This window comes from Eucalyptus grandis, chromosome 1 (assembly GCF_016545825.1).
Source record: "Eucalyptus grandis isolate ANBG69807.140 chromosome 1, ASM1654582v1, whole genome shotgun sequence".
NCBI lineage: Eukaryota > Viridiplantae > Streptophyta > Magnoliopsida > Myrtales > Myrtaceae > Eucalyptus > Eucalyptus grandis.
This window is the reverse complement of record NC_052612.1, coordinates 39380001-39398771: the sequence shown is the minus strand read 5'-3', so window position 1 is coordinate 39398771 and position 18771 is coordinate 39380001. Positions and strand designations below refer to the sequence as shown.

General features: G+C 40.8%; 2 protein-coding genes across 3 annotated transcripts; both read left to right on the top strand.

The window, feature by feature from the left end:
• The first annotated feature begins 6497 nt into the window (after positions 1 to 6497).
• On the top strand, positions 6498 to 13258 carry LOC104441697 (probable galacturonosyltransferase 15). The gene is given in 8 exon segments (XM_010054906.3): positions 6498 to 6744; positions 6871 to 7301; positions 7678 to 7721; positions 9378 to 9539; positions 11092 to 11116; positions 11119 to 11666; positions 11760 to 12062; positions 12320 to 13258. Coding segments are annotated over 7 exon segments (1647 nt in total). The 5' UTR covers positions 6498 to 6744; positions 6871 to 7021; the 3' UTR covers positions 12605 to 13258.
• Positions 13259 to 16902: 3644 nt separating this feature from the next.
• On the top strand, positions 16903 to 18708 carry LOC104441684 (HVA22-like protein f). Of its 2 annotated transcripts, none has more exons than XM_010054874.3 (5): positions 16903 to 17034; positions 17708 to 17737; positions 17851 to 17973; positions 18110 to 18356; positions 18458 to 18708. In XM_010054874.3, exons 1-5 carry the CDS (start codon positions 16988 to 16990, stop codon positions 18497 to 18499), a joined length of 489 nt encoding a protein of 162 aa, XP_010053176.2. In that variant the 5' UTR covers positions 16903 to 16987; the 3' UTR covers positions 18500 to 18708. The 2 variants fall into 2 exon arrangements, with proteins under 2 accessions (XP_010053176.2, XP_010053181.2); XM_010054879.3 differs by having other exon boundaries at positions 16921 to 17034; positions 17711 to 17737.
• Positions 18709 to 18771: the final 63 nt, after the last annotated feature.

The window sequence follows — 18771 nt, the reverse complement described above, 5'->3', positions numbered from 1 at the left end:
CTCGACTAAATTATTTGCATCTATATGGAAGCTAATCTATCGTGACTTGTGAGTATAGATAGCGAAACCACTGACTTTATTGTGGGAAATTATAAAAGACGGGAAAGGTCTCAAAAAAATCATAAACCTTTTACATTCATGTAAATTTAGTAAGAAATCTTTTATTTGTGTTATTTAACTTTAAATATTTTCATTTAGTGCCAATTCAGTCATTTCAGCTAATTTTGGTTGGATTTTGCTGACTGAGTATTGGTCAACTGGCGTGACAAGATTTACACCAACATGAACAATTTTTAATAATATTTTAATATCTTTTTCTTTTTCTTTTTCCTTCTTTTTTCTCCAACCGGTCATTTGGACATCGGCAACCGCCCAAAGGCAACAAAAATGGCAAGGTCGACTCGCCAAAGGCCGGGAGGCCTACTCGCGCCGGGCAACAAGGCTTGACCTCGCCATCGGCCTAGACGGCTTGGCCTTGCCCATGGTCGACGAGGCTTAACTTTCAACCAAGGCAAGCCTCACTGCCCAACATGAGTAGGCCTCACGACCTTTGGTGAGGGCTCGAGGCTCGCTAGTAGGGCAAGGTCGACCTCAACCTCACCTACCATCGCCTCTTGCTAGGCACCGAGGTTCGACGACCAACTAGAGGAAGGAGGAGGAAAAGGAAAAAAAAATTAAAAAAATTAAAATATTATTAAATATTGTCCACGTTAGCCAACCTAAGCAACCAACAAGTCGACAAAATTCGGCCAAAATTAGTTGGAATGACTAAATTGACAACAAATCAAAAAGTTTGGAATTAAATTGACACAATTAAAAAATATTTATTATTATTTTTTTAATACTTTTCCCTATACAAGACAATACTTTTTTTCAAAGGTTTTATTCAAGGACTTTGGTGTAAGTCGCTTCACTGTCTGGTTGAACAGTCCTGACATCAACTATATAAAAATGACTTTGAAATAAGGATGGATATTTTCTTGTCAATTCTCTAAAGTCTTCGGGGGCATAATGTCTAATGAAAGCAATGTCCGCCTACTTCATTGATGGGAAGAAACTCTATCCACTCGCTTTTATAATTGGCGAATTACAAGGGCATATATACCTCTTGCACGTTAACTTATTTGGAGAAATAATCAAACCGAAATCTAATGCTACATTTAAATACTATTTATATATATTTGATCTCATTCCACTTATCAACTTAAACTTTGGATTTTTATTATATAACAATCCCTACGTTTGACCTCCAACCCCTTCTCTCTTTTCTTATGTGTGCACACCTCTTCTGATCATTGGCCTTATCGCCATCTTGTTGTCGCCACCCATCATCAACATTAGCACTCGATCCTCAGTATCCATCAAGCTCTCCCCCACATCGGCATGCAAGGCCCCAAGCTATGGGGCTCAACCTTTGATGGACCATTTGTGGAGAGTGACAATAAGAATTTTGTTAATAGTTTTTTCAATATGGCCATTGTTAACAAATATCCCATAGGCAATCATTAAGCAATTGAGCATTAAAAATTTGTAGCGTTTCGACACTAGAGTCGTGTATAATTGAAAACATTTTTTTATCTTGTATGCTTAGCAGGTGCCTTGTATACTTGTGTAAAACGAAGCTATAGTAGGCTCAAACCCTAGAGCCCTCCTAACCCTAGAGCCCTCAAACCTCAAATTTAAAACGAAGCTATGGTAGGCTCCTATAATTAGTTAATTACCGTCGGCACAATCCACAGTAGATCCTAGTAACAGTCTACGGAGGCTGCGCGATTGACGTGGGATTTTGCTCCTGTCGCTGTTCTAGCACAGTGGTACAGACCATCCCAACTAATCCTCCACTTCCCTCCACCCAATATTGCGCGCCAGCGTGGAATATGGCTTGCTTTGCTGACGTGTCGCTCGACTGGGACAGCCTACGTGTCGCACTTGAAGCCCCTCAATTTCTATTTTCTGGACGGGAAGCCCTCCAATGTGCGGCTTTGTTTGCGAAGAAATTGGGTGAGTCAAGAAGTTTGAGATTTATTACATTTCAATTCCACAGCGAACCATTTATAAAGGTGTCATACCGCTTTGGAATCGTAGAATTACCGAAGAAATTATACATGAGAGAATTAGGGTGAATTTAAAGAATAGTAGAGGTAATAAAATTCGTCTGTCAAATTAAATTGTATGTTTGTTGTTTCTATTATCTATAGCATTTGAGATCGCAATTTTAATTGGCAGTGATTAAAATACATCATGCTTGAACAACATGTATATGGATTTCAACATGCAAAAACTAGCCATTCTTTCGCAATCTATGTAGAAAAGTGAAATGATTTTTTGGAAACAAAAAGATAAGTATTTTTGAATTAAGGTAGCCTTTTTTTAGTATCATATTATTTCTAAACAAAAATTGATTGCATCATAAATTGTCCGCTATTTTCCTAACCTTTTGTTCTTAGTTGAATCATTTTTAAGGTTGAAATACATGAGAGTAGGAAAAAATAGCATTTCAATCCTAAACTTTTGTACCGATTTTGATATATTATTAAACCTTTCAATTATTCTAATTTAAACCTAAACATTTGTGTGAAATTTTAATGTAGTACTTTTCATCAATTTTCACATGAAATTACTAATACAACGGTCCTGTCATCCCATGTTGCCCTATGTGGTACAATTGATGATCCAATGTGAATAAACTTAAGTAAAACGACATCTTTTTGCATTATTTTTCATATTTTTTCTTTTATTTCCATTGAGAATGAAGCCAAAAGCGGAAGCAACATTCAAAGACTAATCTTTTTTCTTTCTCGGAAAATCTCACATGCAATTATCAAGAGACATAGAATTGTTCTTTTATTAACCGAAGCGACGTCCATATACTTTGTAAGAGCTTATAGGTATAAGTACGTCCGGCAGCTGCCAATACTATCCACCAAACTTACACTAATAAACCAACTTTACTCAATAAACTTCTCTTTTAAATGCGAAACAAGATTCGAAGCGCTTTGTCATGCAGGGAAGGCATTGTCCCCGCAATCATTTCTGTCAAATTCCGAGGAGAATATAATTAAATGAAAAGCATCTGTAATTAATCCGTAATTCCAAAAATAAAAAAAAAAATAGACCGCATTTGGAAAATTCATAAAAAGAAATAATAATAAAATGGCTGCTGAGTGACAAGGCTTGAGAGGATGAGGGTCACTTGTACGGCGTCGCCTAGAAGAGAAGCGTGCCCTGAATGTCAGCCAACTTGCGCACCAAAGAGAAAAATGATTGGAGATGAGCATAAGATAGATTCGCTTTATTTGAATAATCCCAATGGCAACTGTCCATGTAAAGATATTGCTACAGTTTCCAAAAAATAGCTCATGATGCCATATCATGGCTCCTCAACAAATAAAAAACATATGGCCGAATAATGTTACAATAGGCATTAATATCCCATGATGTCGACTACTTGTTAAAGTCATCGTACAAGTCAGATCATCTTAACATAAAAGGAAAAATGTCACAAACAATCCCTAAACTTCTACTTAATGTGTAATCTCGTCCCTCGATTTTTAATTTGTTCTTTTTTTTTTAGTAAGATAAGTAATATATTGAATTTAAACCACAAACCAGACAATAGAGGGTTCTCGGCACCAAAAAACTTACACTCATAAAGACAAACATGTCAAAATGAGTAAAAGGGTGTCGAGAGAAAATGAGAACAAAAAAAACCAACCTATGATAGCCAAATAGCCACCTAGTATTAACTAGTAGCCAAACAGTGGCATTAAATAGGAAGGAAGAAGGACAAGGAGTCTAGATAGCAAACTACGGCAACCCACAAAACGGTCCAGCAGCAAAGCAACATCAGTGTTTGAGGAATCGAATCTAGTCCCCGAAGTCAATGAGCCTTCCAACCCACAGTAGTAGCACCTCAGAAGAGAAAAGGCTGTTAATTTGTTTAATTTGGTTTATGAATTATCGATAAATGTCTAATCTAATCCCTGACTATTTGAAAATTGATTAATTTAGTTATTCCAAGTTAACGGAATTGACTTACATGGATTTTAATCTCTTAAATATAAAATAAAAAAAGATATGTGAAATATCCACATGGAAATTACCTTTAAAACATGTCAAATTGTGGCCATCATCCAAAAAAGAGATACAAACCACTTATTCTCTATGCTTTTGTGATTAGTACTCTCATATCTAGCTGATTCCTAATTTGTTTTCTTTTTTAAATATATTTATTGACTCATAATTCTAGTAATCAAACTTAGTTCCACGTCATCAATTAATACTCCACGTCATCACTTAACGGTTTGAACAAACAAAATGATTAGATGAAACATTTGTTAATAGTTATATTATATGAAAGTTCATGGACTATTTGTGATATTTTTCCTAACATAAATCCTGCGCGTATTCGGATGCCCGCTTGATTTTTTGTCGTGCCATATCTGCCGTGGTCCAAAGGACTCGAACCGGCTTTTGTTTCGAGAGAGGCAAGGAATCGGCTAAGAAGCCAGCACAAGATTGAACCCCACCGAAATAAAACGACGATGCCCAGCTGCTACCATTTCAACGGGTATTAAATGCAGAGAGAGAGAGAGAGAGAGAGAGGGGCGCCGCGGAGAGATCAACATGTCAAGCGAGGACGGCCCTACTCCTGCCGGGCCTCCGGACTACACATCACCGATCCCTGCTCGCCAGCCGCCCAACACCATCCCCCCCGTCACTGAAATTCCCGGCGATGGCCCGAACGCGAGCATCGCGAGATCCACACGGTTCATGTGGGGGATGCGGATCGGCTGCTGTACAGGATCGTGGAGAAGAAGTTACGGGCCGATCTTTGCATTAAATGGACGATGCATCGGACGCAGTAGCTCAGCCTCCGCCCAGCCTAAAAACGTGCGGGGGTTTTTGCGGGTACATCGCTCGTCATGTGACTTGACTGCTCGGGTTTTGCTCCAAACATAAAGAGAATCGATGCCTCTCTTTCTCTCTCTCTTTCTTCCCACTGCTTTAATGGCTTTTCCTTTGTAACACATGGTTTTCTCCGTTTGGTCACGAATGGTTTCAGAGCGCCCGAAGATCCCGACTTCAAAGGGTTGACTTCTAGCAGGATGCGTTGAACTTGAACGTGAGACCGTTTAAATCTCATAAAAAAAAAAAGCGGAAAAGTTCTAGCATGGGAGATATCAACGCATATTTATATGACAATTTCTAAAAGATTCGTGTCATTCACCCGATGCGGAAATATATATAAGACGTACTAGGCTCTAGATAAACGAATCAAATCAACTACGTTTTTCTTTTCTTTTTTTTCTTCAGTAAAGCGATAATTTTAAGATTGAGAGGAACAAATGAATTAGTTAAAAAGAGTAAGAACAGAACCAGGTGGTGTGGGTCCCACTCCAAATTCCCCTATAATTTATATCTGTCGGTGAGATGAAAGCGAAACTAGGCCACACGACGAGGTCGAACCCGTAATAACGCTCGTACCCCAAGGTCAAATCACAGCCCCCGACAGCTTCGCCCAATTGCAGGTGCACTGCGCCCCACTCCCAACGTTTGCACATTTGCATTTTTTAAAAATATTTCCTTATATATATATATTTTTATAAAAAGTGTACTAAAAATTCTAAAGCTTATGAAAAGAATATAATTGGATCGTAAAATTTTCAGAAAGCATAATTAAGTACTCAAACTTTCAAATTAGTGCCATGAGATTTTATGGGACCACAACCAAGTATTCTAAAACTTCAAATTATTAGATAAATGCGTAATTTAATATTTAATTATTTTCACACTTTTCTTCATGCTTAATTTGTTTTTCTTTTGCCAAACTAAGTGTGAACATTTAACTAAAAAGGTAAATGGGATATTGAAAAATTCAAACTTAAGACCTCGAACTCTAATACTATGAGAGAATTTTGGAGTCACAACCAATTATTCTAAATGCTTGAGTTATTAGATTAATACATGGTTTATTATTAACATTTGCGATCTAAAAATTTAAGCTGCATATAATTAATGAAATTATTTAATTGCAATAACTTGACAAATTTTAGTAGTTGATTGCATTTTTTTGAAAATTTGAGAACCTAATTATAATTTATTGATAAGTTTTAAAACTTAATTATATTTCTTGATAATTTTATTATTCAATTGCACTCTTGCAGTAAGTTTTAAAACTTTTAACATATTTATCCCTTTTTCTTTTCTTGATTATTTATTATAAGTCGATTTCATCATCCAACTTTCGAGCGCCAATTATGCTTAATACGAAATTAATTCAATTACTCGGGTATTGATTAGACACAATAATAGGGTTGATAGCGTATTAAAAAAAAAATGGCGAAACTCTCGTTATCCACCGTTTATTAGGAATCGATACTATAACAACAATAAATAATAATAAATAATTGCGGACGCTGCATTATTATTTTCCCGCGGCATCGAACGCGGCTTCACTTTTTGGCTTTTTTCACTCCTCTCTCTCTCTCTCTGAAAATGGAATCAGTGGTGCGGTATCCATCCAACGCCTGATTTAATAGGCGCAGCGAATATAAAACAGCTCGTGATCTTCATGTTTCATCCTCCCTCCTCCTCCTCCTCCTCTGCGGTCATCATCTCTTTCTCTCTCCCGGAGTCGGTCGATCCCCTCAATCGTTTCCGCCATTAAAATCCTCTTCCCCGCGCTCCTCCGCCTCGTGACCCATCCGCACAGGTCGACATTCCATCATCCGTCGCTCCCGAGTAGTACTTCCTTTCTTTTCCCACCTCGGTGCTGTGCGCCGGGAGGGGGAATTCCCTTTCCGACTCGCTTTCCCATCCCCCGCTCACGTACCGCCCTCTCCTTTCTTTCTTTTTCCCCACTTGCAGGATCTTTGGTACTCGGTGGGGAGGCTCGGGCTTCCAATGACGGTAGATCTCGCGCCCTCCGCGCCCGCCTGACGTGACGCTGCTCTCCAAGCGCAGATGGTTTGTTCGGTTTCGGAGGAGAGTGCAGACTGCGCCGTGGTGAGACGAGCGAATGGTAGCGGCGGGGAGCGGGAGCATGAAGTTGTACATATCCGCGGCGGGGGCCACGGGGCTTAAGAAGCTGACCATATCCGGCGGCGGCGGCGGGAAGGGGTCGCCGTCGACTGCTGCGGCAGCTCCGGCGAATCCGGCGAATCCGGCGGGCCGTCGGATCGCGAGCCGCGCGGTGCTGCCGGCGGTGCTGGTGCTCAGCCTCGCGCTGCCGTTCCTGTTCGTCAGGGTCGCGTTCCTGGCGCTGGAATCGGCTGCCGCTTGCTCTTCCTCCTCCAACGGTATCCTCTCTCCCCCGCTATCGAATCTCCGTTTCGGTTTGCTGCGTTTTCCTTCGATCGAAATTTCCGATATTCGAGATGCGATTCCGCGAGAGAAGAGAATCGAATAAGGGGCCGTTTCGTGTGAGCTTATCAGTTCGTATCGAGCAACTGCGCCCGTACTGTGCGATCGCGGGTTTGCGACCGTGTTCACGCGTCCGTTCACGAAGTGAATGTTTAAGTTAGCAATGATTCGTCGCCGGCGGCTGCTCCGATCGCCGGCGTTTCATCCGGAGAACTTTTTTCCGGTTAAAATATCGGCAGTTGTAACCTCCGGCGACTGGGACTGTTTTCTGATGGTCTCTCTCTCTCTCTCTCTCTCTCGCTTTCTGTGCAGATTGCTTTGGCTGGAGGTTTTTCGGCGTGAATGACGCGGCTCTGGTAAGCATCACTCTCAAACCTTTCTCCTTTCCGCTTTCAATTTTCGACTCTTTAATCCGTTGAATCTGGGGGCTGTGTGGAATCGCATCGTGTAGTAAAAACGCCGCATGTAATGACATTTTCGACCGTCCCAATACCCCCGGTCGGCACGATAAACTGCGCTAGAGATGTGAATTCCAAATTAGGTCGTAGCAAGAATCCGAACGAGGCTAGTTGCCGAAGCTTCACGCTCTAATGGTGAACGCACGCGCGCGCTTCGTGACTTTCTCTTAGTAAGATTCGAGCTTTCTTCTCTCATGAAATTACTTCACGATTAAGACCGGTCTTCAGTTCTTTTTATGTTCTTGTGGTCGAGGCATGGTCTCAGACGTGCCTCGACCGCCAAAAATCAACCCTCCCTCCGTCCCTCGCGGGTCATCAAAAGTACAATTCTTATCGCATTTCCATCTGGGGTCCTTTGCGCTTCCCCATTGATGGGGGGACCAGTCGCAGTTTCCGGTCCTGATTGTTAGGTTGTTCTTATCAGTGGCCGATGGATGGAGTCTCGTTTCAACTGTTGACCCGTGTCAAACCTTTGACATTTCTTTTTATCGAATTCTCGTGTCGAGGAATTTTATGCGTGTCGGGTTTGGTGAATCCGGACCTTTTTCTCTCTCTCTCTCTCTCTTTTCTACTGCAGATCCTGTGAGCGGTTAAGACTCCCTCGATCTTCCACCAATTATGCATTCTTGTTTCCTTCTGAGGGCACGCCGGTCTTTTCAGCACTCGGTCGCTCTCTCCCCGCTTCTTGGGTTAGCCCGATTTGACCTGTCATTATTTTGGTTCGGTTCGATCCGGCCCAAGATTACACGTCGTCGTTTGGTGTTAGTTCAAACTTGCACATACATGGCACGAGATGACGGATGGGGATGGGGATTTCGTCGAGCCACATCGTTGGCAATGGGCGGATGTGATGCTGCGGTGCCTGTTATTATTGAGGATTAAGCACCCTTTCGAAAAGGTGAATGGACGGTTTCTGGGGGACCCGGAGACGGCTAATGGCCCCGTCTGTCTCGTTGTCTGGTTAATTGTTGGAACATGTGCGGGACGAACATGATTAAAAGGTTTTATCTTGAAATTGTCCAGACGGCGATGCTCGCTCGCGAACAGTCCAGGGATAAGCGCACTTTCAGGAGCTGTCGGCACATCGCACAAGAGGCCAGTTGCCCTGCGATAGTTCGCGACCCCCCCATCGTTCTCCTCCACTCAATCGAAAAACAATATTCGTCTGAATAGAATAAGGCTGAATAATTAGCGGGAACCATTTTCGCCGTTTTATCTTTTTCTCCTCCGCCGAAGTAAAAAAAAAAAAAATAATCATAATTGGTAAAAAAAATTTAACTTTAGAAGAATTCGTTATGCCACGGATGATGTGACGGATGAAGAAAACTCGAAAAAGTGGCCCTTCGATTCCTATGGTGATTGGAAAGGCAACCGTAGCTACTAGCTATGGAAGTAAATCGGTTGTGCCTTTATGTCGAATTAGCTGTAGCGATCACAGCCGTTTGAGGTTTATTTTGTCTGTTTTTGGGTCCGCACGTCAACGCGGTATTTTGCATGTTCCGAGGCCACGCCGCTGATGAACGTGGTGGGGTTGTTGTGGGGCTGTGGGTGCAGCTCAGGGAGGAGCTGACGAGAGCGCTGCTGGAGGCGAAGGAGAGCAACGTGAACGGGCAGGGGACGGAGGGTTCATCGCTGGAGTCGTTCGATGAGCTGGTGAAGGAGATGACGTCCCGCAGGCCCGACATCAAGGAATTCGCTTTCAAGACCAAAGCCATGGTGAGTGTGCGCGAACCGTGCTTCTTTCGATCTTCTTTCACAAAATGTGTGTTTGTTGTGGGTTGTTGGTTTGTTTTGTATCGCGTTGTTTGGCAGATGTCTTTCGTGGGTCGATAGATTTTCTCAGAAAAAATCACGAGATGGTCAGTTATTAATTGTTTGTTGAAGACAAAATTCGTACTAGCGATCTTCATCCCCAAGTGGTTCACGTGATGAGACTCAAAGTCCGTTCACTCATTGCCTACAAGGCCAGGGTAAGACTCGGAGACATTTGATGGCCTTGTCTGCTGTGCTGTCGAATGGCCCTGTTTACTTTCTTGAATATCGTCAAATAATTGATGTTGGCACCCCATCACACCACACTTTCAAGCACAATTAAGTTAATTTGGACAGCAACCTCAAGGGGCCACCGTAATGTTGGTTAAGATGTAACACCAAATTGCGCCTTGAAAAGCATGGTCAAAGTGCGAGTTCTACCGAAGGCGACCCCAGCCATTCCGGGGCAGGGACGTCCTTCTCTTGCTTATTGGATTTTCAATCTGTCACGTTATGCTTAAAGTAAATGGAAACTGAACTAGTTGTTCTCGTGTGCAATTTGCAAATCCCTGTGGTTAGGATGTTCTGGAGTGTCATTTTCAAATTTAAATCTACCTATAACTGTACCAGTTGCATTTTATCAATCCACCTATAATCTTGGATTTTGCATTAAATGCTAGCACCCTTTGAAGGCAAAAATGAATGATCTCATAATTGTTCATATAGTTCTACGATCCTCTTGCTCTGAATTGTACTGATCAGTTTGCACAGCACAAAAGCATGAAGAAGCCGCTACTTTGTTAATATAAAAGAAGGTTGGAAGACCTTCAGGGCTGCAATATTTGCTGGAGTCTTTTTCCATCTTTATGAACTTAATTAATCGAGGGGTATTGCGCACCAGACAAATGGATAGTGAGACTTGTCCTTGCTCCTTGTTTATTGCTTGCCGGCGTTAGTTGCATGCTGAAATTTGTAGTTGTGACCAGACTGGATAATGTGTGGAATCTCCTCGGTGAACTCTATAGTCTGAACAACCTCTAGAATCGTGTAGTCTTGATGAGGATTCTAAAGTCAACTTGTTTTACCATTAACTGGAAGATGCATAATGGGAATATTGGAGCCCTGAAAATTCCTTCCATAGTGCTCAACCTGTACTCCAAGGATTATTCACTTAAGATATAACCTATTCAAATATTGAACACTGTTTCCTGCTGCTGCTGGTGATACTGATACTGGTAATAGTTAAATCTCTAACAGTGTGTGACTTTTCAAAATTTTGATGCTTTTATATTTTGCTTACCAAGGGAGGAAGGACATTTTTAGATTAATTTCTTCCCAATAAGTACAGGACACAATATGGGCTTGTATTCTACTGTATCAACCTCTTTCCATTGTTAAAGAGAGTGAAAACATGGATAAAAGTAAGGTGTTTGCTTTCTGGTGATAGAACAAACACAATATGGAGGACACAGAGATGATTTTTGCTTCAGATCATAATATTCTCGCTCTTTTGCAGCTAAAAAGGATGGAGCGGAAGGTTCATTCGCCAAACAGCAGGAGTCAATTTATTGGCACTTAGCATCACACGGTATACCAAAAGGTCTTCATTGCCTTTGCCTGAAACTGGCTGAAGAATATGCAGTCAATGCTATTGCTCGGTCTCGTCTACCTCCACCTCAATATGTTCCTCACCTTGCTGATCCTCACTTCCACCATGTTGTCCTCATGACTGACAATGTCCTTGCTGCATCAGTTGTGATCTCTTCAACTGTGCAAAACTCAGCTAAACCTGAAAAATTGGTATTTCACGTGGTCACTGATAAGAAAACATATACTGCTATGCATGCCTGGTTTGCCATAAATCCAATCAGGTTAGCTGTGGTTGAAGTTAAGGGACTGCACCAATATGATTGGTCTCAGGAAGTCAACACTCACGTCAAGGAGATGATAGATTTTCATCGTCTTTTATGGAGACGCTTCTACAGGAATCTGAGAGGAGAGGATTTAGATGAAGCAAAAGAAAAATATGTTGAGGCTCTCAGTCCCAGCAACCTTTCCCTCTTGAATCATCTCCGCGTTTTCATTCCCGAGGTAATTCTTTAAATAGAGAGTCTGCTGCCCTAGTTGATGGCATGTAACTGTGAACTTAGTATTTGATCGTTGAGCTGATTTCCACGGTCACAGCTGTTTCCAGATCTAAACAAGGTGGTGTTCTTGGACGATGATCTCATAGTTCAACGTGACTTATCTCCACTCTGGGAACTAAATCTCGAAGGCAAAGGTGTTGGTGCAGTTGTTAATTCATGGTGCGGAGATGACTGCTGCCCAGGAAGACAGTACAAGGATTACTTGAATTTTTCACACCCTACTATCTCATCCAACTTTGATTCGGATCGTTGTGCATGGTTGTATGGGCTTAATGTTTTCGATCTGGAAGCCTGGAGGAGGAGTGACCTCACAAGAAATTACCTAAACTGGCTAAAAAAGGTGGGCAGCCTCTTTGTTTCATAGTTGTCAAGTTATTGCTGTGCTGATTCTGTAATATCGATCTCCCTCTCTTGGATGCACAGATGCACTAAACTATGACATCTTTGCTGTAGCGTTCCGGTTTTTCTTTTTCCAAGTGTGGTAGCATTCGGTTCCCGAAGTAGAATTCTTTTTTTAGAGCACAGCGCACTTCCTTTTTCAGTATCATTTATGTTTTTCTTTGCCTAACGCCTTTTGCCATATTTTCCCATGCACAGAGCCTCAATTCGGGATTGGAACTATGGATTCCTGGAGTTCTTCCACCAGCCTTGATAGCTTTTGATGGTCATGTGCATCCAATTGATCCTTCATGGCACCTGGCCGGATTGGGGCATCGGTTCCCGGACACTCAGGGAAGGCTAGTGGAAGATGCTGCAGTTATACATTTCAGTGGCCCTGCGAAGCCATGGTTGGAAATCGGATCGTCCGAGGTACGGAGCTTATGGTACAGGCATTTAAATCCCTCAAATAAGTTTATTAGAAAATGTAGGATAACCGGTTGAAGAGGACAAAGATGTCTTTCAGCCCTTTTTGTCTGGACACTAGAGCAGATATAAGGAAGGGTACAGAGGGAAGAAGGTGTTGCCTTCAGTCTCTGCCTCCTGCACAGCTCTGCCCTAGGCAGTATTACAGAATATCTTGTCTATAATAGAGAGAGAAAAAGGATGAAGATATATTGTCCTAGGTATATACACCACAGTCAGGTTCAGCCCCTCGGTGTATCCAGAATTATGCAAATCTTTGACATTTATGTAAAGTAGTCTGGTTAGATGGAATAGATTTTGTTCAATAAGTGTTAGAAATGATCTGTAATGCCTACAAAGAGGGGATTACATTCGCTCTTTGTCCGTGATTCAGCTTCCCTTTCTTGCCTTTGCCTTTCTAAGAAGTAACTTGCATCAGAAGTAATACTTGAAAGCCGCGATGCTTCCCCCAGTTTAGGACATAAATTAGTCTCAGGGAGCTCCTTTTGGACTCAAGAAGGAGATAAAGAGAGAGACCATTGCCTGCCTGGAGGGATGATGCCACGATGATTCAGAGCGGATGTGATGTATAAACGAAATTGTTGTATCGGTATGGTAGCATATAGTGAAAATCTCTCGGTTTCTTGATTGTCGAAAGATAATGGTATCAAAATTCAAGATCAGTTGCTTTGAGCCATATGGGTTTTCTTGGAAAGAGAGTGGAAAAGCTTTCGTTTATTGCAACAACTGCAGTCCCTCGACGAGCTCCCTTGTTTCGATGCCTACCAATCTCGCCAATACTGTCCATGCCCACAAAAGTATAACACGGTAGGAAATGAAGGTTGATTTTGCGTGGGTTTATCCAGAATTGGTGAGTTCGTAATCTGGAAAAGAAAGGAAATGTAACACCCATGATTAATTTTGCAGCTATACATCCTGCTTAAAGCATTTTCCCACCGTTTAAATACGAGATTATAATATGTTTTATATAGATGTAGTCTCTCTTTACCCAAAAAATCAAATTTAGAGAATATTTATTGATTTCCATTCACTTGGTCATCCTCCACTTTGCAATCAACCGATCTTTTTTTTTTTTTTTTTTTTGGTGAGAATAATTAATATAATGAGCTTTTTGCCAACATTTATATAAGATCCGGTACCACAAAACTTGTACTCAACACGACACAAAGTCGAAGTGAGTGGAAGGGTGCCGGATACAAAAGAAACTGCAAGAGCGGGCCAAAGCGAGGAAAAGCCTAAACAACAGGTAGAGAAAGGCCACGTAGGGCCAAAGGACACGAAACTCACCTTAACAACCAACAAGGCACGAAAAAGACAGAAAGAAAAAACACCAAGTCCAGACAATAAGAAGCCAATCCAGAGAAGACGGTCGGATCCGAAAGAAGAGGCGGTAGACTATAGCACTCACCCGAAAAGTGAATGCCCTTATCCCATCTACAGTCGTCTCGAATCCACACCAAGAAAACCTAAATATCTGCCGGAGCTGGAGAGAAAATGCACGAATCTATCCTCCAGTTACGCTGAAGCCATCTGTTTCTAGGATTATCTTCAACATTCTTGAAGGTTAATGCCTTATCCTTCACCACTTTGATAAGATGACTTTTGACAGTCGCAACCGCCAATTTATGATCTCTGAAGAATATGTCATTCCCGTACTTCCAAATAAGATAGCAAAAGGCACCAAATGAAAACTGGCCAATGCAATCAACTGATGTTGGTTTCCAAGATTACTCACTGGCGAGAAACTATCACCATTCGAATGCGATAGATCAATGAGATAATCTATCATCGACTTGTAAACATGCCTCGACATATAAGAAATCCTTTTCTTCTGAACACATGCATGTGTGCGATGCATGCATGCAAGGTTATGGTCAAATGCACCCGAAATAAGTGACGATGAGAGTCGGAGAGTTGAAGATGATCCTATCTTTTCTACTTTTCATTTAAAAATGTTACGTTAGTATTTTTCATTAGACAAATTGACGGTATTAACAGAAACACTCAATTACTTCACTTTGATAAATTTTAAGACTTAATTGCATTTTTTAAAAATTTTAGGATTTAATTGTACTTTCACGATAAGTTTAATGACTTGTAATACACATTTCCCTTCTTTCTTTGTTTCAAGTCACCAGAGATAATCTTTTTCTAGTCACCTAGTGACTAGTAATCTACAGAATATGGGGAAAAAAAGGTGTACCGAAAAGCGAAAAGTCATGAGAATGCATTCACAACGCAAGCTACGTATCGAGCAAAACTTGTCTATGAAAGTTACGAAGGCAATCTATATATATGAAAATGACTAGTGCATGTGATCTTGACGCATGGGGCAACGACTTTAGGTTCGCAAAAGCTAGTGCTTTTTCTTGAACTATTTTTCTTGTGGCTGGTCTTTAAGTTTTTTTTTTTTTTCATTCCAAGGACACAAAAATCCGAGAACAGTGTCGATAGAAATCGCATTTCAAATCGATGCTGATGAACGTGGCCTGCGTTTAAAGTAAAGAAGAGGAGAGAGATTAGAGATTGTATGACATGTGAACAGAATGGGGTGGCCGAGGGACTGCTTTTTGGAGAAACTGAGGATGTTTCTCTCTCTTTCTTTCCTTCATGTGAGATCAGTAAAAGTAAAAAGGACCAGCGCCAAAAGAAGGACGATTTCATTTGATGCGCTTCAGTACTGTGTACTGTTGACAAAATCCCAGAAGCAGCAGTCCTTGTCGTGCATGCCCGTGGATGAACATTGAGCAGGCAAAAAGACGAAGCAGATAGCACGATGATGACTGCACAGCGACCGGGTCCAGCCACGCAGCTGGCTTGAGAGATGGGATTAGGAAGTATGGCCAATTTGACAAGAGATGCCTGTCGTTTTCCATGGCCTAAATCAAGCAGAAGTTGCACTTGCAAATATACGCCAAATCTATAGATTCGCACTTCGATTCTGTTGACCATTTTGCTTGTTCTTTCTTGTAATTTGGGTACGAAAGACGCTTATTCTGTGCTGTAGTTTGAGATTAAGGAGATCACAGAGCTGAAAACTCACAGCGCACAAAAACGGACGATCAAATAAAAAAAGCAAAAGACAATTAGTTTCTACCTCTTAAGAATAACACGCGTATTTTTGAAAAATAACCAGAGCAAACAATCTACATAAGCAAAATATAATAACAAAATAACATAATTAGAATAACACGTGAAAAAATTTATTATTGAAATTCACTGAAACCGAGGTTACGTCTCCTAGCATAAGCACTTTGTGAATTCGTTGGATTTCAAAGAAAGCGAAAATATAATGATAATCCCCTCTCACAATTAGGGCAAAAGAGATTAAGAATTGCCAAAAAAAAAAAAAAAAAAAAAACTCACTTTTGCTGTTCTCTTTTTCTTTTCACTCTTTTTTCTTTTTCAGCCCATTGATAGCTAACATCTTATAATTGATATGAAGTGCAACTTTTAACCTAAAAGAAAAATTAATGAAAAAGACAAAAAAGTCCTTAAAAAAATTTGGTTTCAGTCACCATACTACCAAGATTATCAAATTCAGTACATGTTCTATTATTAGTAGGCCTAGCTTCTAGATTTTATAAATTTGACATGTATTGCCCGCTTTGCAAACAAGACCTTGTTTACTTCATTCATCAAGTTCTCACATTTTACAATTTTCATCACCCTTAATGGCTCATTTGAATATCTTCTAAGTCTGGAGATTCAAACCTCATATATGAGTGTTTGATTAAGTTATGTTAATCTCAAACAAATTATGTTAATTAAACATAATATTTTGCTTAATCGACGATTACCAGATCAAAGATCTATGGATGTAATCGGACGGTTTAAACTAGAACGATGGATGCAACTTTCACTGGTCCTTTCTTGCGTAACAGTGAGGAAGGCCTTCAGAAAAAGCATTTGACGTAGAACAGGAAAAGGAAAAAGAACTCCAAACTTCAGATGAATCCTAGGACAAGAATACTTCGAGGCTTGCCTTTCCCAAACTCTCCATTTACGTTGCAGGAAGAGGGGTTTTCTGCATATATTCTTCTTGTAGAACGAAAGGAAACCCCAAACTTTTGACGAAATTAATCACTAACATGACAAAACAAATGGCATAACGCAACAAAAAAGTAAAGATGCAATCTTTTGGAATCCTTCCTACGCACGTTTGCATGCATGTGTGGACTTAATTTTTTTGGTTTTCGTTTGGTCTACATGTTTGCTCTTACTTCTTGTTGGAGGAAGGAAGACTTCTTGCCCACACACTAAAATTCATTCTTTTCTTCATGCCGTCAACCCCTTGTTGTCTTATAAACTCGGCACGTCTGATTCTCCGCTTCAAGTTACTTCTTCCAAGTCTAAATCTATTCATCGAGACCTTTGTAGAACCGCGCAAGTTCAGCAATCATGGGTATCATTGGAGTTGTCGCCAGACGCTTGGACGCATTCATCGGGTGCGTAGCTATATCACAGCGCATGTCGTGCATATATTGGGAGATTGCTTTTGTCAAATTTTTTGTTCTTATCTACATCTACGCGTTTAAGTTATGTTAGCTGGATGGGATTGGTCAATCAAAATGGACCGATCAATCAGCCTCAGATCCTTGGCGTTTGGTTATAGGTTACCTCACCAAGACAAAAATGGTTTCCTACCGATAGGGGCCGTCTATGCTTGTCCGCTAACGTGGCATGCTATCAAACTGCATTTTTTATTTTAACGTGCGGTATTCGCACATCCTGTCTCCTCAATTTCTCTCTGCATATTTATCTTCTTCAGGACAAGAGAATACCCTTTAAGTGTTTTATGTCTAAATGGTGTCGAGGCTTGCATGAGGCCTCAGACGAAGCAATATAAGGACTCACTTAGGTCCATATATTGGGATATTACTTTTGTCAACGTTTTTGCCCTTATTTATATCTACACGATTAAGTTATGTTAGGAGGATGGGATTGGTCATTCAAAATGGACTAATCAATCAGTCTAGATTCTGTTATAATCAGTGGATCATATATGTATGAAGCACAATACATATACTATTTCCCACTGTTTGAGAAAACGTAAAGTATATATGATCTTGTCGGGCAATCTCATAATTGGCAAAATCTGATGCGTTGTTGGTTTTGCAGCAGGCCTGGAGTGATGCTTGTTTTTCCACTGTAAGTTTTGAGTTTACTACATAATACTGTCATTTTGTCATTAAATGGATAATGTCGAAGAAACTTGTGAAATCGAGATACTGATGATAATCAAATGGGGTTGATCGTTGCAGGTATGCATCCATGAGAGCGATTGAAAGCCCTAACAACGTAGATGATCAGCAGTGGCTGACCTACTGGGTCTTATACTCCTTCATAACGCTATTCGAGCTATCATTTTATCAAATTCTAGCTTGGTAATAAATGCATGCATGCCCATGCACGTACCGTTTCATTCGATTCTCTTTCATGTATTAATTAATCGAGAACCTTGCTGTATCATTCGCCAAATATCAAGCATGCACGTAATGTTGATCACGATGTATATATCAGGCTACCCTTCTGGCCGTACTTGAAGCTTTTGTTCTGCATGTGGCTGGTGTTGCCAATCTTCAATGGAGCTGCATATATTTACCAGAATTTCGTGAGGAAGTATGTGAAGATTGGAAATCAGGTGAGCTCAAGTTATTCGGAAAGCCAAAAGAAGATCCTTCTTATGATGAGCCTCGATGCAAGAAAATCCGTCGAGCGGTACATTGAAAAATATGGACCCGATGCTTTTGATCGAGTCATCAAAGCGGTAATTTTTCTTCTTTCTTTTATTCCCAGAAACAAGACGATCTCTCTTTCTGTAAAAGAGACTTTATCTTCTTGATCTCAAATTTGTCAACATTCGTGCAGGCCGAGAAGGAAGCGAAGAGGCAGAGGGAGATGAGACCTTAGTTCGTTTGTTCCTTCGTTCTTTCTACCTCACGAAAAACTCAAATATATATGTAACCCATATTCACAGTTCTTCGTGTAAGAACATTTGAGAATAGTATATATTCACGTCGAACTCAGTATAAAGATTGTTCTGTGCTTTGTTCGCCATGTCCCTTGTAAATGTAATAACCTATGGTTATAAAACATGATGCTGTTCATAGTTTGGAGCATGCATGCATGTGCATGTAACAACCTAAGGTTATAAAACATGATGCTGTTCTTAAATTGGAGCA